Raw genomic sequence first — 26,350 nt, forward strand, 5'->3', positions numbered from 1 at the left:
AACATCCTCAAGAAATGCATCAAACCTTTTAAATTTAGAAAAAAATAATTACTACAAAAGTGGTTTAAGAGTTAAACTATTACAGCAAAACTCCTTTATCTTATTCCCGCATAGTAAGCAATGTGTAGTAAACTGCTTCATTTCCCAGCTCTGTTATTATTATCCTGACTCCTCAGGGAAAGGCTTAAATGTCTTAGACGCTTAAATGAGGGGGAAAATACTAAGTCCGTATTCTGCTTCAAATAAGTAGAAATAATTATGAGACTTCTCTGACCAATACAATTTTTGCTTTGGACAGTAAAGCAAGGCCCCTTGCAACAGCCATTATTAATGGCACTGATATAATTACAATTTGAAAAAAGGAAATCTGCACAGAAAAATCAATTATAAACCACTAAATGTTCTTTGGACTTTTCAGAGAGGTTCTGTGCTTTGTCCCTCATGACCTGTCCATTAGAGACTGGTTGGCTATAACGTTAATGGTTGCCTTCAATTATTTACAGGGGGTTTCTAAGCTTTTGTGTGTCATTAAAATGGCCCGAAGAACATTTTCTTATTGTCTTTATCCTAGAACAGAAGGGGTAATCTGGGAAAAGCAGAATAATCCAGGTGGCTTTGCTCTAAAAAGGCAACTCAGAATTCTCTCCACTTAACACTGTTTGCCATGTAAACACTGATGTTCGAAACATAAAGCAGACATTGTATGATTATGTTGCTACCATTGAAAAATTCTAGTTAAAAAATTTAAAATAGTCATTAGGAGGAGTTATCTGTACTCTAAGGCAAGCAAACTTGGCTTGAGCCTCTGCTTTTATCAATTCCTTTGTTTTTCATTTATCACATTGTACTTCTCTTAACATGAGTGGATGTGTCCCATTATCATCATCCAATATTAGTCTCCAGATGTGAGTGGTGTTTTATAATTCTGTCTTATCTATTCCTTTGACAGTTTGAAGCTTGTAAAGCTTTCTGGGAGAAAATACAGCTGAAGGCAAAATTAGAAATGAAGACAAACTATATAAAAGTGTATAAATGATCTCAGGCCATAATACATATTGAAGTTAAGATATGAATTTGTGGAAAAGCCAAAACAAATTTAAACTGGTTCTGTGTAGTGATCAACAACTTGATAAAAATATATTTTTTCAATTAAATTAATTGGGGTAACATTGGTTAATAAGACTATATAGGTTTCAATTGTATGTTTTTATGACAAATGATCTGTATACATTTTAATATATATTAAATATATGATATAAATATTATATGTGCATGTGTATATACATATTCATCCTACCAGATTTTTGAAATTCTGTTGATAGGTCATATTTTTCTTGATTCTATTAGAGGCCCTTATTAAAGAAGTGGTCTTTGAATTGAATGAGATCTGGGACTTACAGGAAATTCATTTGAGGATTTATTTGTAGCAGATCGCAAAATGGACATTTCAAACACATTCATGTACAGTCTCTGATTTCTCTACCTTTGTTAAATTATATGTCCAAAAACAAAGTGTCTGCAACACATTATCTAAGTGTCTTGAAAAAATTACCCCAGTCAATTGAAATCATTAATATACTTGTATTCTGCCTCCAAAAACATTGTTTAAAATTATTATCTGCTCCTCTATTCAATAGACTTTATTTTTAAAAGCATTTGTGTTTTCTTATTGAACTATTGTTTGGTGAAAACTCTAATTTTCTGACTTTAATATTATATAGCTTGTTATCAAAATAAAATATATTTCTCAATTTCTTTTAATTGCTAGAAATTTTTAATCTAATTTTCAGCCCAAGAACTATAATTTGCAGAATACAGAGTTCTATCATATTTATTCCTTTTTATTCTCACAAATTAACCTTACCTTGTATTAATAGTTTGTTTCACTATAGGAAAAAGTAAAATATTTACAAAGACAGGAAGGGAAAGAAGGAATAAACCAAAGTATATCAAATACGCATTATATGCCAGGTTCTGAGCTGCACATTTTTGCTACCTAGCTGACAGCAAATCTACAATTCTTTCCTTATCACCATACTGTCCCCTGAAAATTAAATAAAAAATTTCTTTGCAATTTAAAATTACAATAGAATTGGAAGTTAAATGAATTTTATAATAAAAGTCCTTTATAGATATCACTTTAAATAAAAAGAGATATAATATTTTCATCTTTGCTTAGGTACTAACTCACAATGGGGAGATATTTAATACTAACCACTGTGGCAAAACAGGAAAACGAGAGCATTCCAGGCAAAGGGAATACTCGTGTGAAAACCCAAGACAGAGGAAGTTCAAAGAAGAGGCAGTTTCCTACAGCTCCAGTATATAGTAAGGGAGAAAGAGGGTGAATGTGTATGCAGGAGAAAGCCAATTCATCCACCCTCCCTCCATCTGTCCTTGCCTCCCCGACCACCCTTCCTTCTTTTCTCTCCTCATTTACCAAATATCTCTTGAGCATCAACACATTTACATTAAAGATAATATTTAAAATTTTAAATAATAAATTTGCTTAAATATATACTATTTCAGTATATTTGGTTAAGAATGCTTAAGATATAATTAATTCTAATTAAAATTTTGACTTTCATGATTGTAGAATATCTTCATGTTTTTCATTAATACTATTTTAAATTTGAATGACTTTTCCCAATTCATCATTTAGAAACAAATTAATTTTATACCTCCCATTCACTGATTTTATTTTTCTAATGCTCAAATCAAGATAGATGTTTATAAATGTCTTTCTTTAAAATATGTGCAGTCATAATAATAGTATATTTGATTCCTAAATTTATTTTCCAAAATACTAATTTGAAATATTTTCTTAACTTTTAGTGGCACCATTCTAGCAGCAAGCTCTGGCTATTGATAGATGTATAAGAAAATCCTCTTGGTAGAGAAGCTTTCAAAATTTAGGACTCAAAGACATCACCGATTATGATCACACAATAATATCACAATCAAAGAACAGCAAGCACAGGAAAAAGCAAGATATAAACGAGTCAGCGGAAACAATCAGCAACAGATTTAGAATCTCAGAGACTGCATGTGTTAAAGAATCACACATAGAACAGTTATATATAAAGTGTTTAAAAAATAACCAACACAATCACAAAAGTGGGGGGAAAGGACCTAAAATGAAAAAATACAATTTTTCATTTTGTAGGAAATGAGGAAAAATCAACCAATAGATTAAAAATCAACCAATAGATTAAACAACCATATTCTTATATATTTATATATACAAATATGATAAATAATAATAATAAGAGGCATTTAGTAACTTGAAAATACTGCCCAGAATTTCAGTATGATGAGTCAAAAAAAAGGAAAATATAAAAGAGGAATAAGAAAGAAATGTGGAAGATAAATAACAAAATCTAATATAAACTGAGCTGAATTCTATAAAAGAAAAATACAGAAGGAATGGAGAGCATATAATACTTACATGAATAATGACTATGAATTTTCTAGCACCAGTGAAATCACAAAGTATAACATACCCTAAATAGGAAAAATAAGAAATCGTATCTAGAAACTTTATAGTAGAACTGCAGAATATAAAAGAGATAAAGGTGACAATTTTACAGCTAAACATGTACAAGAGATCACTGACAAAGGAATGACAGAATTAAAACATCTTTTAGAACAATAGAAAGCAGAAAATTGAAGTTTATTACATTCAAATTTTGATAGCAAACATTTGTTAACCCAAAGTCGTCTACAAACAAGGGTAAATAAAAACATTCAAAGATTTTTTTTTAGTTTGTCACCAAAAGACCCATCATAAAAGAACTCCTGAAAAGATAGACTTCTTGCAGGTTCGGTGATTGGTTCAGGTGTGTACATGAGGCAACAGATTGATATTTTTCTTTCACATTGATATTTCTCTCCTTCTCTTTTTCCCTGTCTTCCCCTCTCTTTAAAATCAGTAAGCATATCCTCAGGCAAGCGTAGATGGATGAATGAATGAATGAATGAATATTGTTCTAAGAGTTTAGGTAGTTTTAGAAGTTGTTTTACCAAATTTTCAAGGAACATGTTATTTCAAACACATGCAAAGACTTTTTGAGAACTGAAAAAAAAAGAGGTAATTCTCTGAAAGGCCTCCTTTATGGCTGGGATAACCACCTAACTGAAATAGAACAGCATCAGAATAATAACTAGAGTCAATCTCACTCAGAAACATCAACTAAAAATCCTAAGTTAAATATTAGTCAACTATTACAGCAGATTGTAAAAAGAAAAAAATGACTAATTAGATTTCTTTCAGAAATGTTGAGCAATTTTAATAGTAGTTAATTTATAAATGAAATTTACTGTTAGCAGATTAAAGGAGAACACTCTCATAGATGTAGAAAAGGTGCACTAAGATATATTTATTAGAATAATTCTTAGAAAACCAGGAACATGAGATTACTTCCTTACAGTAATTTAAATCAAGCAAATATCCTTTCTAGTAAGGAAATATTAAACTAAATCTCCTAAAAACAGAAACTACATGAAAATGTCTATTATTATTGCTTCTCCTGATAGTGTAGAATGTAACCATTTGGATTAGATTACAATATAATTATAAAATGAAATTTTATGACCTATAAAAAAAACACACATTTTCCTAGATGGTATGACTCCATACATAGAAATTCTCACCCAATTTATATGCAAGCTTTTGAAATAATGATTAGAGCAAGGTGGCTGGTTATAAAAATTCAATTGTATTTCTGCACACCAGCAGCAAACAGAAAATACAATTTTCAAAGAAAATACATTTAGAATAGCAACATAATCTAAAGGATTTGGGAGTAAATTGAAACTATCTTTTAATTTATGCAAAATAGCTTTAAAACTTTATAGAATATGTTAAGCTCTTAAATAAATAGAGAATTCACATCCATGGATAAGAGAGACTATTATAAAGAGGTGATTTCTCCCCCAAATGATATGTAGACTCAATGCATTCTAATAAAAATTGCAGCAGGTCTTTATGTAGAAACTGACAAACTGATTCTAAAATCGATATGTCACTTTTAGGATCCATTGCAGCATTCACATCAAAGCCCCATTCCTTCTGAACCCCATGTACTAGAGCCAGGTCTTTCTTTTTTTGTTGAATTTATTAAGGTGAAATTGATTCACGAAACCATACAGGTTTCAAGTGTACAACTCAGAAAAACACCATCTGTACACTGCAACAGGTTTCCATTACTCCAAGCAAAGTCTCTTCCCATCTCCTTCACCACCCCCCACTTCTACCTACTCCCACCACTTTCCCTCTCGCTATCCCCATACTATTGTCTGTGCCTATGTGTTATATACATGCATATATATAAGAGAGTGAGAGAGGTATATAGATATATACCTCTCCATATACAAACACACACACACACACACACACACATCTACTGTTTTGCTTAGTCCCTTTACCTTCTTTCATCAAGCCCCCCAACCTCTCTCCCCTCTGACAGCCATCAGTCTATTCCAGGCCTTTCTTAAGGAATGCAGAACTCTTATAATGGACAATGTTCTCACTGGGACACCCAAATACCTGGCCAAGGCTTTCAGAATTGCATCATCAGAGGGCTACTTTCTACCCAGTCTTTTTTCTTCTTCTCAAGAGTCAGACCTGTATTGTGTGTTGAGGTCCAAAAAGTCTCTGCTTCCTTTTCCATTCTATCTGCACAGGGATTTCTTTACATAAATATCTTCACTTTTGGCATCATTTTGGAATCAGCTACCCAGAAGACCCAAACATATATACTCCTACATATTCATAAGCTTCTTTTTTTGTCATAATGATACAAATTTCTCAGAAATAATATTGCATAGAAAAGTCTGGGAAATGCTGGGGGCAGGTTTTCTTTATTTTTTATTGTTTAGGCCAGTACTGTTGTCCCCAATTTCCCCCCCCCTTCTCACCTCCAAGCCAAACTTTATTGCTACCAAATGAGAAAATTATAAAAACATAAATGTTTATTTGTTTTAGTTCATTCATAACTTTATAGTAGGAAAATATTTTAAAATGATATATGTATCCCTTTTCCTTCTGAATCCTTTGTTCTTTGCTTTCAGTATGAGAGCTATGGAAAAATAATCCTCAATGCCAAAGTGAATTGCTATAATTTTTGTTATTAAATACCTTTGCTCTCCTGGCTGGTGTGGTGCAGTTGGTTGGACTGTCATCCCACAACTGAAAGGTCGCAGTGATTCTTGATCGAAGCACATACCTAGGCTGCACGTTTGATCTCTGGTCCAGGAGCTTGAGATCCCCAGTCCAGGCACATACAGGAAGCAACCAATTAATGTTTCTCCTACCAAATGATGTTTTTCTCTCTCCCTTCTTCTGTCTCTAATAGAGGCAATGAAAAATATATTCTGGAGTGAGGATAAAAACAAATTAATACTTTTGCTATGTTGTTTGCCAACTTTATTTTCATTGAAGCATGAATTTAAACCAAAAACTCTAAGGAAGAAAAACTAGTAAACATGTTTTGTTCTATTTTATAATCTTATTATAATATTACAAACTTTTATATATAAATCAAATAATTGTAACAATCTGACTTCAAACATGAAAAATGGACATAGTAGTTATTGCTTATTGCATATCACAAAATATCATATGCCTCACAATTAACATAGAACCAAAAATATTTTAATAGCCTCATTCTTTTTAAATTTAAAGAAAAATTTAAATGATTTAATGTGTGTGGCAACTACAAAGCAAAATATTCCAATAAACTAATAAAAGCAGAGTCTGTCTCACTTTGAATCATGTAACTAGAAGTAACTTCATGGGTATCAAATCACAAATAATTTTGCCCAGGTAAGCAAGTAAAATGTCAACAACATATAAAATATCTTAGGAAATCATTCATTCATTCATTCATTGAAATAGGCTTATTAAACTCTTAAGTACTTAGGGTAGGTAATACAGATTTTTGTGTAATAAGCCTCAAATCCTGGAACTTGCAAAAATAATCTAACTCAGAATTTATTTTCAAGTACTTCAAGCTAGCACATATTTGGTTTCAAAATTATGATTTGATTTTTATTCAGAGTAATCAAATAATTCTTTTGGATGGGCATATTTAAATCAAGATGACTAAATTTATTACTTTAATGAGATGAAGTTTGAATGAACCTTTCTTCATAAACCATTCATATTGAGTACTTTTTTAAATACATTTGTTTTAATGGTTTCAAAATGTCCTTCCTCAGTACTCTTGTAGGGGAGGCTGACTCAACAGCCTATTATTATGTACTCCTTACTGAGCTGTTAAGAGCTTCACAGTCTCTCAAAGAATACACCTGCTGCTCATAAAAACATTTATGTTGCTACAGAATTTGGCTGTGTTTTAATATCATGTATTTGTAGTGACCTTGTAGAATCCATAGTGATCTGATTTTCTTAGAGGAAATAAACAAGAGGCTATTTACTTGAGTATATCAATGGATAATTAGAAAATAATTTGATGATTATAAGGGTTCTAATATTTCAAAAGTTGTTTATTTTTAAGTTTAACTTTCCTGGTAATTTTTATACTATTTGTGTTTAGATTTTTTGTTCTTAAAATTATGTTTTCTCAGTTTATATATTTTGAAAAAGACAAGCTTATTATCTTATTTATATAAGTACATTTTAATTAGAACCAATGACCCAAATACTATTAGAAATCTCAACATTTCCATAGAATGATTGAAAAGTAAAAATATTAGAATTAATTTAGATTCTCTTCAAACCTTTAGTAATAGAAACTCATACACCTATAATGAAAAAATATATAGTTTTAGCTGAGGAAGAATTCTGCAGTTCTTCATGGTTGAATGCAAAATAAATTAACTGTTTTTGGCTAAACTTCAGTTGGCAAAGGAAAATTGCTCCCAAAACCTATGTTTGATCCTTCTATTTCACACAAGGACATTTAAGGAAGGCAATCAGTGTGATCATTATTTCCATATGTCCCTTGATTCTCGTGATTTCATCAATCACAGCAGGTGGATGGATGTAATATTTCTGTCCTATCTAATTAGGTACACTCGAATATGTATACCTACTACAACTGCCATTATCAACAACTCCATGGTAATTTTCCTCTTATTTAGTGAATTATGCATCCTAATATTTTTATCCTAGCATGTTTAACAAGTTTATATCCTTAAAAGATTACCACATAGTTTTTCTGAGAACTTAGATCAATTGTTGATTAGTTCAATTAGCATAGCAATGAAGGTATTTTATTAATGTTCATCTACAGTATGGCAAACAGAGTTAGCTGACTGGAGTATAGTCTCTCTTGACTCCAGAAACATGTTACATTCAAGGATTATTACAAATCAGTATTTTTAATCTCGGTATGGTCTCATTGTACCTATGAAGGCTGTGCTAATGACTAGTTAACTGATCATGCCATTAGGTACAAGTAACTGTTTGGGGACCACGTAACTGACCCTAAAGGAGAATCTGTCATCTGAAGAAATCTCTGGACATTGGTGTTACTCTCACATATGGATCTCAACTGCACACTTAATCACCTGAGGCTTTAGGCGACTGGGCATTTGGCTGATTTATCCTATTAATTTTCCTGACATGGAATTAGAAAATGAAATTTCCTGTGGTCCTGGGTAGTTACTTTACTAAATAACCAACTTAATTATAAACTATATAATATAATTATCTAATTAATGATACAACTTCCACTTGCAGTATAGTTCATTATTAAAATGTTACGTCTCACTCTGAGAGACATTTTCACAAACTACATGGACATGTATTTAAAAACATCAACAGCAACAATAACCATTCTATCTTACATCTGAAAAGGATGTTTCAGTTTAGAAATCACATTTGATCCAACACAACAATATTGTGAGATGGATAAAGTGGAGGTGTTTGTGTCCATTTTTTAATATGAGGATGCTGTAACTTAGTAATATTATGATTAAGACATGCTTATATTCATCAGTCTTGTGAGTCACAGAAAACAGGCTTCTTCAAATTCCAATCCAGTGCTTTAATTAGAAAGGTCACTTAGTTTATCAGTAAATATAGAAGGCCCTGTTGAAACTGTATTAGAATCAGTAATTTCAATGTAAAGCCTTGGAAAGCTCTTAAGTTTTTTGGTCTCCCAAACTCACGATGATAGAAAAATTGAAAGTGCAAATGAAAGCAAATGACTTGTCTCATTCTTCCTAGTTTGCCTTCATAGATGAACTTAGACACACAATTTAATTGTTGTTATAGAAGAAATAACCATTTATTCTTCTTAATGAGCCTTTGCTCTTATATTGTAAAAAGAAAAGGTAGATAAGATTCTTCATATCAGTGGTATTTGATAAATACTCAATATCCCATGAAATAGTAACAAAATATAATCTGTTTAAATCTTCGTTAGACTAAGTACTTTGAATTTCAGAGTGTCTTATACCACAATTAAAGTTGTCATATTTATGTTATATAAAATCTACATTAACTTTTTCCATCTCTGTCAATGTAGTAATAAAAAGGGAATATAAAAAATCTAACAATATATAAAGTTCTTAACGACATGTAACTGTATTTCATGCAATACTTGATATAGGAAGCTATATACTATGACAAATAACAGCTCAGAATCTAGAGCTAAATTCTCTGGAATCAAATCCCAGCTCTACCACTAATTTATTGGGTGACATTGGGCAACTTATTTGACCTCTCTATACCTCAGTTTTGTCATCTTTAAGACTTACTTTACAGTGTGCTTTGAAGAATTTTCTGGGTATCAGGAGTATCTATAGAGCCTGCAACACACTGTGTACTATCAGTGTTAACATTAAAAAATGTTTAGCCATATTATGTTCCAGTTATACTTTCAAATGACTTGTTTTGACTAATTTAAACTGTCATTTCAGGCTAAAAATGTTAAAATCCTTCCAAAGTATCGGATAATTGGGATGTTTAAGTTGATTAAGTTTTATGTGTTAAAACAGACTCTTCAAAATTCCATGCGCCAATCTAGTGACAAAAAGTAGGATAAATTATTTTGTAATAGATTGGGGATGATGAATGGCAGATTAATGTTCAATTACTTGTTTCAAGTACCTATTACTGCATAACAAATTACCCCCCAAATGGCTTAAAAATCATAATTTATAAGTATTATATCTCATAGATCCATAGATCAGGTATTTGAACCAAACAAAGCAGAGGCAGCTAACCCCTGTTCCACAATTTCTGGAACTTCAGCTGGGATGACAGAAAACAACTAGGATAGGAACACTTGGTGACTGACAGTACATCATCCTCTCACTCTCTCTCTTTCTTCCCCTTCCTCTCTTGCCTCTCTCTCCAAAGCTACTCCAGTTGACTACCTTGGGCTTCCACATAACTTGACAGTCTCAGGCTCATTTCACTTCTTAGATTGCAATGCAGAGCTTGAAGACAAAGTGGAAACTGCCAGTTTTCTCACAGGCTGGACCAGTCTTGTCAGCTCTTCACATCTAGCCCACTTTGTAGGTCAAATCCAGTTACAGGCTAGACCAGATCAAGGGGAGGGAGCAGAAACCTGACTTTTCAATGAGAGGAGTATAAAAGAATCTACAGCCATGTTTAATTTGCCATTCTACTTTGTTTTAGACCTTTAAAATATTACATTATGTGCTTTGCTTCTAATTTATACTAATTTAAAGATAATTTTTCAGTATTGAGCCAAAGCAAATTTATTAATTTTGAATATGTAGATGATTCTAAAAGTTAAAAGTCAATTTAAATAATTATATATGGAAATATAAAGTAAAAATGGTTAATTTCTAAAAGTAAAGCAAAAAAAGAAATGTAGATTTTCCTGTTCTTGCAAATAGCTATATTTCATCATTTTTATGTCTCAGTGGTATTCTATTGTGAATATTCACTATATATATACACATATATATCATATTTCTTATCTAATCAATCATCAAAGGACACTTAAGTTGTTACCATGTCTTGGCTAATGCGAATAATGCTGAATGAACATGAGGTACATATATCTTTATACATAAGTATTTTCAAGTTTTTTCAGGTAGATAGAAGAGGGATTGATGGGTTATATGGTAGCTCTATTCTAAATTTTTTGAGTAACCTTCATGCTCTTTTCCTTAGTGGCTGCACCAATTTACATTCTGGCCAGCAGTGTAGGAGTTCCATTGTCTCCACATCCTCTCCAACATTTGTTATTTCTTGTCATAGTGATAATAGCCATTCTAACAGGTGAGAGGTGATATCTTAGTGTGTTTTGATTTGTGTTTCCCTTGTAAGTAGTGATGTTGAGCATCCTTTCATACATCTCTTGGCCATCCACATGCCTTCCTCAGAAAAGTTTCTATTCAGATGCTCTGCTCTGATTTTTTTCTTAATTCAAGAACTTGCACACAGTATTTAACACAGTATAAATTCATTTCAGAAATAGTGTCAGTCTAGTACAAATACATAAGTTTTTCAAATAAAAATAAATTAGTAAATTTTAGAAGAAAAAAAATTTCACAAAGTTTTGTTTTTCTTTGAATCTGGACCATGCATTGATCTGTGCCAATATATTTATTACAAATAAATTAGAATTATACAAATAAAATTATCCAAACTTGAAAATAAGGAGATTTCTGCCTGTCCAAAGAAAAAGCATCCATTACTGGCACCACAAACTTTCAAGTGCAAACTGTGAATATTTAAAATGGGCAACATTTGTGACCAGGGCCAAAGAGCAGAGACATCTTCACTGTGGTAGGATTATCTTTCCTTTTCTAAAAAAAATTTTAATTACATTTAACATACAATATTATATTACTGTCAGTGTAAGCATAGAAACTAAACATTTAAATAACTTACTAAGTATTGCCCCAGTAAGTCTGGTACCAATCTGATACACACATAGCTATTATAACAACACTGACTAGATCCCCTCTGCTATATTTTACATTTCCATGACTATTTTGTGACTACCAATCTATACTTCTTAATCCCTTCCCCTTTCTACTCACTCCTTTACCACCCCTGCTCCAATCTGGCAATAATCAAGATGTTCTCTGTATCTATGAGTTTGTTTCTGTTTGGTTTGTTTATTTATTTTGCTATCTAGATCCACATATAACTGAAATCATATGGCATTTGTCTTTCTCTGACATATTTCACTAAGTACAATATCCTCTAGGTCCATCCATGTTGTCACAAATGGCATTTTACTATTTTTCTATGTAGTACTTTTTTTTTCCAGAGGAAAAAAAGGTTTCATACAATATAGTATTAAAAAAGTAAAAGGAACACACTAAATGCACAAACTGGTGGCAAGTTAAGTCCATAGTCTATTCTGATAGGTCCTCCCAGCATCAATCAGGTAGGTTGCTTCTCATCTGTTATCTCAAGGTTATTTACAGACGTGTTAACTTTAACAAGAGTCTCTCACAGGAGGGCAGGCAGGCTTCAGTCACTAGTTTCTGTATCTGTCTGTGCCATGTAGGCATCCAACTCGGCATCCAGGTGTCCTTTTGTTTTCAACTTGTATGCATCCAATTGGTCGTCCAGCTGCTCCTTGGTCAGCACAGGGCGAGAAAGGGCACCTCTCCCTCATCCATGGCCTCGGCCTCTGTCTCCAAAGCTCCCTCTTCCCCGACCTATCATACTCGGGCCTCTACCACCAATTCCGCCACGACCCATAGCTCCACAGCCTAGGGCCCCTCTCCCAGGACCTCCACGACCTCGAACACCACCTCTTCTTAAGCCCATTCGGGGAGCTATGGCTTGTCCACCTCGGAGCAGGTTTTGACCTTGGAGCGACATCCCGCCCCTAAGTAGGGCTCTTGTGGCGCGTCCCCCACATAGTCCTCCTCTGGGCAAGCCTCTCTGGATTATGGGCAGGCCTCGTCCTCCGATTGCTCCCCCGGCCAGGGCCCCTATGGGTCGGCCTAGCTGTGCCTGGATGTTACTCTTACCCAGGCGCTGCTTTAAGCTCTGCTTAATTTTTAATGCTGCCCGGACAAAGGGTCTGTTCTCCACCTGCTGGGCCAGTCTTCTGTTTCTGGCACCGGCTAGCTGCTGTTGTTGCTGCATCGAAGCCCGAATATTCACTGGCATCGGCTGTTTGTTCTTCAGCATATTAGTAAAGCGCTCATTTAGAGACATCTTGGTGGTGCTTTTTAGCACAACTTTCGGCGCAGACTGTGCAGCCATCTTCAAATCCCGAGGATCGAAGGAAAAGGAGCCGGTGCTCCTCCCGGGGCTGCCACGACTGCTGCGGAAGGCGGGCCAGAAGGCGGCCGAACCTGAGTTGATGGTGGAGGGGCTCGGGGGTACTTGTTTGGCGGTTGGCGAGATGTGTGAACGGTGGACTGCTAGGTTAGTTCGTTGCTTTTGGCTGGCAGTCCGGTCAACTGGTCCACCTGCTCGCCTGGCCTGCCCTTTCCTGTCTTTCCTCTGTGTCACCACAGCCACTACCGCTTGGTGCCCACACAAAAATCTCCATGTAGTACTTCTTTATCCCAGGCACTCCATTGTATATATGTAGTACTTCTTTATCCAGCCATCTGTTGACAAACACTTAGGTTGCTTCCATATCTTGGCTCTTGGAAATAATGCTGCTATGAACATAGAGGTATGTCTGTCTTTTCAAATTGGTGTTTTGGATTTCTTCAGATGAATACCCAGAAGTAGAAATGCTAGGTCATAAAGTAGTTCTAGTTTTAATTTTTTGAGGAACCTTCATACTGTTTTCTACGGTGGCTCCACTAGTCTGTATTCCCATCAACAATACTAAAGGGTTTCCTTCTCTCCACATCCTCACCAGCATTTGTTGTTTGTTGATTTGTTAGTGATGGCCATCACCCCACAGGTGTGAGGTGATATCTCATTGTGGTTTTAATTTGCACTTCCCTTATGATTAGTGATGTTGGGCATCTTTTCACATGTCTATTGGCCATCTGCATGTCCTCTTTGGAGAAATGTATATTCATATATTCTCATTTTTAACCAGATTTTGAGGGGGTTGATGTTAAGTTGAATGAATTCCTTATATATATATTTTTGTAGGCCAATTTGCTTATTTTTTCTTTTTTGAACAAACATATAAAAAATACATATATCTTGGTAAGAGTAATATCAGAGAGTTTACCACCTATGTTTTTTTCTAGGACTTTTATGGTTTCTAGGACTTTTATAGTTTATTCTTGTATAGGATATAAGAAAGTGATCTAGTTTCTTTCTTTTGCATGGGTCTGTCCAGTTTACCCAACACCATTTATTGAGAGACTGTATTTGTCATAGCATAATTGACCACATAGGTGTATATTTATTTCTATGTTCTTTATTTTGTTCCATAAATCTATGTGTCTGTTTTTATGTGAGTCCCCTGCTATTGATTACTATAGCTTTGTAGTACTGTTTGATATCAAGTAGCATGACACCTCCAGCTTTGTTCTTTTTAAAGATTGTTTTGGCTATTGGAGTCTTTTGTAGTCCCATGTAAACTTTAGGATAATTTGTTCTAGTTCTGTAAAAATGCTTTGGTATTTGATAGGGATTACACGGAATCTATAGATTGCTTTGAGTAATATGGAAATTTTTAACAATATTAATTCTTCTTATCCATGGGTACTAGGTATGCTTCCATTTATTTGTATCTTCTTCAATGTATTTCTTGAATGTCTTACAGTCTTCTCAGTACAGGTGTTTTACTTTTTTAGTTAAGTTTATTCCTAGATATTTTATTTTCTAATGCAATTGTAAATGGAATTGTTTTTTTTAACATTTTGCAAATTTTTTATTGTTCTATTACAGTTGTCCCAATTTTCTTTCATTGCTCTCACCGTCCCTCCCTACCCCTCTTTCCCACAGTCACTCCTGGCCTGTTGTCCACGTCCATGGGTCATTTACACTTGTTCTTTAACTAGGTCCTTCCCCATCTTTCTTCCCTTATCCCCCACCCCCTTTCCCTCAGGTCACTATCAGTTTGTTCCTTATTTCCATGCCTCTGGTTCTATTTTTCTCATTTCTTTGTTTTGTTCATTAGGTTACTATTATAGATGAGATCATATGGTATTTGTCTTTCACCTCCTGGCTTATTTCACTTAGCATAATGCTCTCTAGTTCCATCCATGCTGTCTCAAAGGATAGGAGTTCCTTCTTTCTTTCTGCTCCATAGTATTCCATTGTGTAAATGTACCACAGTATTTTGAACCACTCATTTACTGATGGGCACTTGGGCTGTTTCTAGCCCTTGGCTATTGTAAATACTGCTGCTATGAAAATAGGTGTACACAGGTACTTTTGAACTGGTGTTTCAGAATTCTCAGAGTATGTGGAATCATGGGGTCAAAAGCCAGTTCCATTTTTAGTTTTTTGAGGAAACTCCATATTGTTTTTCACCATGGCAGCATCAGTCTGCATTTCCACCAACAGTGTATTAGGGTTCCCTTTTCTCCGCATCCTTGACAGCAATTGTTTGTTGATTTGTTAATCATGGCCCTTGTGAACTGTATGAGGTGGTATCTCATTGTGTGTTTTCTTTATTTCTCTTTTGGATACTTCATTATTGATATATAAGAATTCAACTGATGTAAAAAAATCTCCTTTTTAGATCATTTATTCATTCTCAATATTCTAACAAATAGAAATTCTTTAAGTGTTTTACCATCTTATATACATTTTCTTCTTTTCTGTCTATATGTTACTATTGTCACCAAATTTATAACTCTTATGATACACTTTTAAGAAAAACATTAAGCTCAGTGGATTGAGCGCAGGTCTGTGAACCAGAGGATTGTGGTTCAATTCCCAGTCAGGGCACATGCCTGGGTTGCAAGCCAGTTCCCTGCAGGCCAGTTCCCAGCAGGGGCGCACTAGAGGCAACCATACATTGATGTTTCCCTCTCTCCTTCCCTTCCCCTCTAAAGATAAATAAATAAATATTTTTTTTTAAAAGAAAAACATTAAAGAATTTTGGGGTGATGGTGCTTTCTTCATTGACATGTATCGAACTTTAAACATTTAATTGTTGCTTAATGCCATCATAAATATAGAACAATAAAGCCCAGAAGAGTCCTGGCTGGTGTGGCTCAGTGGGTTGAGCACCGTCCTGCAAACCAAGAGGTTGCTGGTTCAATTTCCAGTCAGGGCACATGCCTGGGTTACAAGCCAGGTCCCCAGTTAGAGGTGTGCTGGAGGCCACCAATCAAAGTATCTCCTGTACATGCTGTTTCTCTCCCTCTGCTTCTCCCTCCCCTCTCTTTAAAAATAAATAAATAAATAAAATCTTTTAGAAGAAAAATCTATATCCTGTCTATACCAAGGTAGGTTATACAAAGACAGATGGGAAAGTAAAAACTGAATAAATATTAAGATATATGTATTACAAGATATTTCAGTACAAATGAGGGGGGTTTTTAAGTATACTGTTTGTAAAGAATTTTTGGCAAGTAAAATCTTGGCTTTTCCCCACAATGTTCCTAAGAAAACAGACCAGATATACTTACAAAATATTACTGCATTTTGATTCCAAAAGTACTAAAAGCCAACAAAACAGTTTTTCTCATCTCTCATGTGAACTGTCATTAATAGTGCAAACTAATTTAAATTGCTTAAACAAAACTTAAAGAGCAATTAATTCATTAGTATTTTTATTCAGTCATTTTACTAATAATAGATTATGAGAGCATACAATATGCTAGCCACACTACATTAAGCAGTGGGAATATAGAAGTTAACAGGAAAGCAAAGACATACAACATTTTTTTAAAAGACTTCTCACAGCATCTGCAGAATTACTTTAAGGCACACACCTATCATTGCCCTGGATTAAATGTACCACCTATTAAAAAAGCCTCCTAAAAGAAAGAAATATTCTCTTGCATACATGCTGGAACCTATAAACATTTTACATATTATTTTGCCATTTTCTTACAATAAGTCTTTCCCTTTGAGATGGTGTAACTTTCTCAGTTTTCACAGATTAAAATTAGGATTTTATTGATATTATCCTAGCACCAATATTTTCTAAAGTTCACACTGTAATCATTTAACCATTTTCCCACTCTTTCAAGCAGTTAATTATCCACATATATGTTGTCTGTTTCCTGAAAATCAGTTATGACTGCTTAATTCCAGATGAATAATCCCCTTCCATCAGGGGTACTTTACTGCCATCTTCTTACTGTTGTTCAACATTTAATATTTGAGGAATGCATTTAATTTTCATTTTAAGGGAAACAAAATACACATCAGAAGGAATGTTTAAAAAAGTCATGAATTTATTTCAAAGTGATTTAGGGTTATCTCCTATTTTGGATTATGGAGGATAATCAAGAGTTGATTGTAGTAAATTATAGCCATAGTGTACTAAATGACACTTCTCCAAAAGTGTAGTCAGAAAGCGGTCATATACTTAGAGTATCTACTTCTACATTTTTCTTATATATGCATAATTTGACATTTTGTCATGAGAGCAGCTAATTTTTACCTAAGAAAAATATTTCAGAACACCTCACCCAATAGCTTACAACAATCTACAAACTAGTTTCTTAACCCTTTTCTCCCCAAATTAGAAACTCCACCTGTATACTTAAGTGAACATGAGGAAAGAAAGCAATTCTCTCAGTTACTAGCCACAGGGTCCAACTCTGATATTATTTAAGGATATCAAAACATAGAATCCAAGGCAGAGCAGATCCCAGATTCAGAAAACAACAACCAGAAAAGATGAGTTTATTCAACCTCAGTGCAGTTTCTCTTTCTGTATCTCTTCATGTGGATTCACGCTCATTGCAGAAGAAATTCATAATCTTTCTTGCTTGTTTCTCTCTCTGAGCAATCAGCTTTATTGGGAACAGCCCCATCTTCCCTGATGGTGCTGTTACTTAGATCTGGACACAGGAGAGTCAGTGTGAGCTGGAAGCCCTCCCAATTTGTGCTCCTACTTGGACCAGCAAGTTGTTTTTTTTCTTGTTGCTATTTTGTTTGTTTTTTAAGAGGCAAATGCAATTTAATTAAGATTAAATTTAAAGGATGGGGTGTTTTTTCCAACAAATTGTACAGGAAAGCTGTACATCCACATGCAAAAAATAAAGACTCTAACACAAACCTTACATCTTTCATAAAATTAATACATGGATCATAGATCTAAGTGTAAAATCCGAAACTATAAACCTCTGAGAATACAATGTAGGAAAATATCTAGGTGATTTTGGATCTGTTGATGATAAATTCACACATTTTTAGATACAACAATTTATATACAACACAGAAAATGGGATATATGAAAGAAAAAAATTGATAAATTAAACTTCATTAAAATGAAAAACTTCTGCTCTAAAAAATGACAGTCAAGAGAATAAAAAAGCCACAGACTAGGAGAAAGCATTTTTAAAAGATGCATCTGAGAAAGAACTGTTAAACAAAATATATGCAGAGCACTAAATAAGAAAATAAACAACCTAATTAAAAAATGGACCAAAGGCCTTAACACAGGGTGTCAAACTCATTTTTACTGGGGGCCACATCAGCTTTGTGGTTGTCTTCAAAGGGCCAAAATAATTTTAGGACTCTATAAATATAATTACTCCTTAACTGTTAAGGAGCTGAAATTACATTCAGCCCCTTGAAGGCAACCATGGGGCTGATGTGGCCCCCAGTAAAAATGAGTTTCACACCACTGCCTGAATAGATGCCTCACCCAAGAAGACATATAGATGGCAAGTAAGCACTCCCCCAAAGAACTTATGTGTGCAACCTGTGTACGTGAACTAAGGGGGGTGGGGAGTGATAAAAGGTACAAGGGTGCAGGGCAGAGGAGGGATAAAGAGATAAAACATGGGACAACTATAATAGCATAATCAATAAAATATACTTCAAAATTAATAAGTAAAAAATTATCTCTGCCATTGAAGAAGTATTATATAAATGTATTTTAATACTATCAAATCATTACCATCTGATTCACAGGCTATCTTAAATTTAAAGTTATTTCTAGCAATCAGATGGCCGAGAACACAAAATATGAAATAGATTACCTTGACTCAAAGTCAAATGTATATGCACATCTACCCTGGACAAACCTTCCTAAATTAGGTACAGTGAAAAAGGGCAACGTGAATGGAAGCCACTGATTAGTCATGTGACTTCCTCTGGTAAATAATTTACTCTTCCTTGGACCAGTTTCAGCATATGCTAAGTAAGAGTAAATATATCACATTTTCTTTTTGCTTCACAAGATTATATTATGAATATTACTAAATAATGTGTAAGCACCTCACATATTGTAAAGCATCACATAAATTAGCATTATTACCTTATATTGATAGTGTCTTTAAATATATATGGTGTAGAAAAAAGCTTACAACATAATTTTAATTGCACATGTAATCCAATAATTTAAAATCGAACATATAAAACAGAGTTAACACCTTACAGAAATTCCTCTGGATCTATTGAATGTCCTTCCACATCTGGGAGTGGTAAGCTCAAGAGAGTGAGATGAGGAATGATGAGAAGGACTCACAGCAGAGGAGATGGGACTTGTATTCCTCACATAAAAGAATATAGAATTTAATTGCTTAGGTAGAACTTTGGTGGTTATGTAAGCTAAATCTACTGGAGTGCCCTAGAATCTTACACATAGTAAACATTCAACGAATGTGGGTGGAATAAATGAATTTTATATATGAGTAAATAAAAGTCTTCAAGGTGACTTAGCAAGGTACATAGTAGAACCAGAACCAAGATGAAGAGCAAGACAGGAGAATTCGAAATGAGAATTCTCTCCATCCTGCTCTCTTTTGATATTGCCACATCGCCTCTCATTGCAGAAAAAAACAGCCATAATGACTGGGCACCGGAGCCTTTCCTTTCATTAAGTTAGAGTTTCAAATTGTAGTAACAGCATCTCTTTTAGTTACTATGAAGAGTTGACACTTTTAGAGATAAAGCAATCGTTAGATTCAGAATTTTAGGTAAACAAAAGGGTCAATGTGACAGCAAGATTAGACTCCCAGAAAAGCCTTGATTTTTGTCACTGGGAAGGAGCAATGAAATTAAGCTGAAGGATCTGCCCACAGGAAAAGAACCGAAAGAAAAAGTAAACACCTCTAGGCAATGATACGTGTGTCTCTGTTTGACAATGCCCTATGTTCAGGCTGTTTGGTTATGAACTATTTTTTAAAATAAGTGGATACAAATATAAAAAATAGGAACTGTATATATATTTATTTTAGAAAATAATATACATAACAATAAAATATGTTGTTACTAAATGTTTCTCTCACAGTTAGCACTATTATCTGCATTTATCTAAGGAGATATAATATAAGCTGTTTCACTTTCAGCCAACAAGCATTAATGCAGATCATCAGTGCTCTCAGCAATGAGCACCCACTGTTCTACCCAGTCTAGTGTGTTTTGCACACCATAGGGTTATGGGGTAGGACTCTACCCTACCCCATAAGGTTATGGCTTTGGAGCTTCACTGTATGCCACTTATTTACTGCCTGACACCTGTCTTGACCCATAAACCTGTACAAATAATAATCCTAGACCTGCCATAAAATATTTAAAAACCATAGATTTTTATAAATTAATAAATTCTTAGAAATTATTGATAATATAAGAACTTGTAGATCAATAAATAGTACAGTATTTCAAAATTTGTAGACTTAAATTATACATTTGAAAAAATATACAGTTGACCCTTGAATAATATGGGGTTTGAAGTACTGACTCTTGGACAAAAGAACATTCATATGTATATTTTGTGTGTATATTTTGACTGTCCTAAAACTTAACTATAGTTGTTCCTTGGTATCTACTGGGGATTGGTTCCAGGACCCCATGGATACCAAAACCCACCATTGCTCAAGTCACTTATACAAAATGCTATAAAACAATACATTCTGTAGGCCCTCTGACTCCAAGGGTTCCCAACTACAGGTGGAAAATACTGTGTTCCATCCACAGTTGGTTGAATCAATGGATGCAAAAAACAATATAAGAGCCCACTGTATACTTATTGAAAGAAAAAGGGAGCATAAGTGGACCTGCACAATTCAAATTCATGTTGTTCAAGAGTCCACTGTACTAAAAATGTATGAGGTAGGCATGAAACACAAGAAGTTAGAAGACAACACAATTAACAAAAAACAGAGTAAAAAGAAGAAATAAAATAACTTATAGTAAGGGCAGATACTAAAAGTAGTAGATGCCCTGGCTGGTGTGGCTCAGTGGATTGAGCCTGGGCCTGGGAACCAAAGGGTCCCTGGTTGGATTCCCAGTCAGGGAACATGTCTGGGTTGCAGGCCAGGTCCCCAGTAGGGGGTGTGCAAGAGGCAACCACAAATTGATGTTTCTCTCCCTCTCTTTCTCCCTCCTTTGCCCTCTCTCTAAAAATAAATGAAATCTTTATAAATAAATAAATGTAGTAGAAAACAAATAAAAATTAGAGAGATAAACAAAGCCAAAAATTGATCCAAATTTCTGAAAATCTTTGTAAGGAAAAAATATAAAAGAAGTAATATTGAGAATGAGAAGAGAATTTTACTATGGATTCAGCAGAAATGAAAAACATATGAGATAGTTTCATAAACAGTAGAATGTATTACCCAGCAAAGTTGAAGATGTAAGTACTATTCAATTATAACACAAGCTCCAGAAAGACTTGCACATCCTATTCAAGCATGTTCAGAATTCAGCCCGCCAGAGGAATAAAGAGATCTAGGTGGCTCTGCAGCAAAGCATGTTCTCTATCTGGTGACAGCTACATTGAACTAGAGTTGATGTATCATCAGCAAAGCAATTAGCCAAAATTCTGGGACAAGAGTGCTTAGGCTTATCATGGATCGGTGTTAATTTGGTTTCCCAAGAGCCTGGACACACCAGGAGAACAGAGGGCTGCTACGCTGTCTGCTCCTCCTCCTCAGCACGCTCAGAGGTGGCAAGGTAAGACAGGGCCACGACACTACTGTGATTTAGCTCAGGAACCAGGTGGGCACACTTCCACTTGAGGATTTTCATTCCGAGGATGCAGCTATGGATCCACTTTTGGGCCTAACAGCAGAAACGCAGAAGCCTATTTGCAAAAGTTGTCCTTTACTCCCGGTAACTTTACCGAGTAAGAAATTACTATTCAGCTATGTTTTGGTCAAGCAAAAAGGCACAATAGATCATTATTATGGGACCATTCTAAAAGTAAATTTTTGAATCTGTATCTCCTCTCTTTGAGGGTAAAACTGAATTGTTTTTGCAAGGCTCTGAAATTCTTCTCTCAATCACCATTTCATATTGTGAAACAGCACTTAGAATACACCAAACTCTTATGTTACAGGAAATTCTGTGAAAGGTGGAATATTCTTGTTTTGTGTGTGAGACTGAAGAATCCAAAAGGTTTTGTAAATTTCTACCAGAAACAATATCATCCCTTCAACTAGTGGACATTTTCCCTCACAATGTGGGTGTCAACCCCTAACTATAAAGGCCTTGATGCTAGAGAGCAACATCTATTAGATGATTCTTGCCATTGCATTTTTATAGATTTTATTTCCTTGGACTTTGTGCTAGGTGGATATTTATTTACTTTCTAATCTCAAAACTACCTAGAGATAAATATAAGTTGAAGTTTGTCTGTTTTGTCTTCTTTATTTAAAATGTGCTGTTATTCAAAATAGAAACTGAAGCTTAGATCCATGAAACAAACTGGCAGCAGCCAGTGTGGAGTGAGGCAGGGGGTGGAGAGGGGGGTGGGTACACAAAACGGGATAAAAGGTGGTGAAGGTATTCACCAAAGAAAATTTGCGCACAACTCAGGGACACAGTGTTGGGTCGATGTTGGGAGAGGGGATCAGTGTTGGGAGGGGAGACAGCTGGGCTGACTGGACGTGGGGAAAGGGAGAAAAAGTGGGAACTGTAACAGCATAAATAAAAATAAACAAAAATTCTAAAGTAAATAAGAAAAAAATAGGTTTAGCATTTATAATAATAATAACATTTGCTGTTATAAACTCATATTTTCTTTAATATGAGCTTAATATTCCTGTTTAATAAATAATTCTACTATTGGATTTATAGATGCAAATTCAATTTCTTAGCTAGAAACACAATAACCATGTAGCATATAAAATTCTGACAAATAAGGCCATCAAGTTTTAAAATGATCTTTAAGATAAGAATTTTTTTCAACAATAGCTTAAGGGAAATAACTTTCATAGCTCTAAATCTTAAAGCATCATAAGGTAATAAATTCAGTTTGATACATTCTACATATGTGTAGGCTTTTATAATTTCATTTGCTAGTGTGGAAGATCTCCTGAACAAGATTTAGCAAATCTTGCAAGGCTAGCCTTTAGCAAAGGCTAAATCTTGATGGGAATATTATAGGTAGAATTTAAGCATTAAATGAATGATTCATTTAATAACCTTGCAAGTCACTTCCATCACTGCATCTCTACCACTAGATTTGTCATTTAAAAATAGTGGATAATTAACCTAAGGACTGTATGGCCTAATTTGGCCTATGAATTTAGAAAAGTTGTTCACACAAATACAATTTTTTTCAGAGACCCTATTAAAATATCATCATAAAGTTACTGAACAATAAGACTTTACCAAAAAAAAATGTTAAATCTAATTTGCCCCACCACCAGCGTGTTTACAGTCACTCATATGCACGAGTAAAATACAACACCCTGTTCTGAGGTGGTAGCCCACTTAAAAAACCTTGACAGACTAAGTCATTCAGGTAGCTGCAGCAAATGCACTTTTTGTTAGTGAGGAGAGATCCTTTGGCAGTTAACTGTAGGCGACTGGGAGCCCAACCTCCAGTTCTCGGTCTGATTCCAAAGGTATGTATGGTAAGTCTTTGATGCTCCTTCGTGAGCACACTATTTTTAAATCTACCTCACAATCACTGCGTAACTTGTACATCTTTAAGAATAAACTGTGTTATCTGAGACAGGATCAATTCTCTCTCAAATTTTTATCATTAGATGTTTTCACTTGACTAAACTTGAGTTGTTACTACTGGAAAATCACTGAGTTCCTGAACCAAGCAATTAATCCAGGATAAGATTTCCAACTTTAAAAACCAATTAATTTATTGTTCCTTTCACCCACAAGTCTACCCATGGATAGCACAGGCATTTTGGCACTACCCGCGGGTAGGAGTGAGTAGCTGGTACTTCCACTTTCCCGCCTTTGCTCCTTGCTCCCTGCTGGTGTGGTCTGATCTGATGTGTGCATTTTACTCAAGATGCAGCCACCATTCTGTGCAAACATGCTCTTACACCAACACCATTACTCAGAGCGGGATCAAAAATCCAAATCACCAAAAATACAATGCAGTTCATACAAGATTAACCACCTTCAATTTCCAAATCAAGACCATTATCATTTGCACCCTAATGATAAAATAACTAAATGATAAATTATGAAAAACCTTGCTTATATCTCCTTTTAATCTATACTTTTGATATTATGGGCATAATTTCTCAGCTTAAGTTTGGAAAGTCTGTAGGAAAAAGTAGAATAACTCTGCTTCGTTTCCATTTTCTTCCTTTCTGTCCCCAGGAACATGAGCAGCTCACCTATTCCTCCACAAGGTCCAAGGCCCCCAGTGTCATCATCACAGGTCTCAAGCCAGCCACCAAGTACATATTTCATATCCGAGTGAGGACTACAACAGGATACAGTGGCTACAGTCAGAAGTTTGAATTTGAAACAGGAGATGAAAGTAAGTTTTCACACAAGGACACAAAGCAAGGTGTTAATTTAGTGCCATTCCAATAGTTACAAATCTAATGTCCCAAATTTTTAGTAATCTTATCAAACAGGGTTCCATTCATACAGTCATAGTAGTTAATAATTTAGTGTTATCATTAAGTATTTCCATGAAATGCCTTGCATTACCACAATTGTAATATGGCCCAAATATGTCTCTTATGCAGAATTCATCATTTACATTATAACACAGAGTCTCAGTGGGTGGTGCTAGCATAATTGTTCACCACTGCTGGCATCATAGTATGATACTAATGAAAACTGGAAGAGAATAAAGCCATGAGCAAATGACTTTAGCAGTTAGTTCAAAATTATGCAGCTCTGGCTTATTATCTCAGTTTCATCAATAAAAACAATGGTCAGGAGACAGATTCCACTGAAATGCATATTATAAGTTTAAATATAGGTGTACAAGCTTACTCAAATTAATTAGAAATTAAAATTAATTAGTAACTCAAATTAATTTCATAGCTTCAACACATTGAAAACCAGAATGGGAGATGAAGGGAGTGAGGTATTTCAACATCATGTAATTACAGCCTTGAAATGTCTTATTCATTCTAAACCCAGCTCTACCATTGAATTATTTTTTTAGCTTTCTGATTCATATTACTGCTCTCATTGTAAGGATAATATGGGTGGCTCTTGCAATGTTCCTGATTAGAAAATGTCTAAATATCTAATCATAATAAAATCATATTTCCATCATTGATAAAATACCTATGATTCTATAAGAATTCAAGAATAGAAAATTTATTATAAAACTTTTATGAATAATGGCAGTAATAGCCACCATTTATTGAGCTTCTAATAAATACCAAAAATGATATGAAGTATTTACATGTATTATCTCATTTAAGCCTTTCATCATTCAGTGAGACAAGTATTACTTTCCTAATTTTACTCGTGAGAAAACAAAAACCTAGAGAAGTTGAGCCCTTTGTGTAGATTCGTGCAGCTGGTGAGAAGCTAAGCTAGAATTCGAGGGCTGTTTTCTGTTCTCTGAGCTGCTCTGTTGTCTTGCCAAGTCTTTTCCCTTGAATTATTAATAAGGCTAATGATAAAACCACTAAGTAGGCCACACTTTTTGTCTAGTTTGTCACTTCCTCAAAGTGATAGAACAGATGTTTTGTTATTTTCGTGCGGATGAACAATATTGATCCATAAGAAATTCTTTGTTGAGACTTGGGCTAGGTGCAAAGGCAAGGAAGCAGGGGAGTCTGCTCCAGGGGGAAGTCACATCATTGTTCTAAGGGTCTGTTTACTCGTTGCATCCCTGTACCTCAGCTCTCTTCCTTTATTTCACATATATAGAAATTCACCCACTTTCTTCAAGGTATGGCATTTTGAGTATTATTTTAGAAATGCATTCTCAGGGACACTCGTAGGGCTAAATCTAGGTAAGTCATTTGTGTTCGTCTGAGACTTCTGGACAAGGTAATCTAGTCTAATAAGAAAATAATAAGTTCTGATCTAAATACGAAAAATTTGATTTGGTTTTAACTCTAAGTTTCAACTATGCTCAGATGTTATATATAAAAAAGATATTTTGAAATTCCTTAGCAGAAAAGTCCCATATTCGCCAATGACCCA

General features: G+C 34.6%; 2 protein-coding genes across 3 annotated transcripts in view; one reads left to right on the forward strand and one right to left on the reverse strand.

The window, feature by feature from the left end:
- Window positions 1-26,350, forward strand: part of EPHA6 (EPH receptor A6) — a 911,975-nt gene that overhangs the window by 569,243 nt on the left and 316,382 nt on the right. For both annotated transcript variants that reach the window (XM_037132782.2, XM_037132783.2), the window contains exon 7: window positions 24,548-24,710. In XM_037132782.2, the coding sequence (XP_036988677.2) occupies window positions 24,548-24,710 (163 nt within the window). The remainder of the gene's footprint in view (window positions 1-24,547; window positions 24,711-26,350) is intronic.
- Window positions 12,303-13,277, reverse strand: LOC119039956 (chromatin target of PRMT1 protein-like). Its single transcript, XM_037132785.2, is given in 1 exon segment — window positions 12,303-13,277. A coding segment is annotated over 1 exon segment (747 nt). The 5' UTR covers window positions 13,181-13,277; the 3' UTR covers window positions 12,303-12,433.

This window comes from Artibeus jamaicensis, unplaced genomic scaffold (genome assembly GCF_021234435.1).
Source record: "Artibeus jamaicensis isolate MK-2021 breed Jamaican fruit bat unplaced genomic scaffold, CSHL_Jam_final contig_3206, whole genome shotgun sequence".
Classification (NCBI taxonomy): domain Eukaryota; kingdom Metazoa; phylum Chordata; class Mammalia; order Chiroptera; family Phyllostomidae; genus Artibeus; species Artibeus jamaicensis.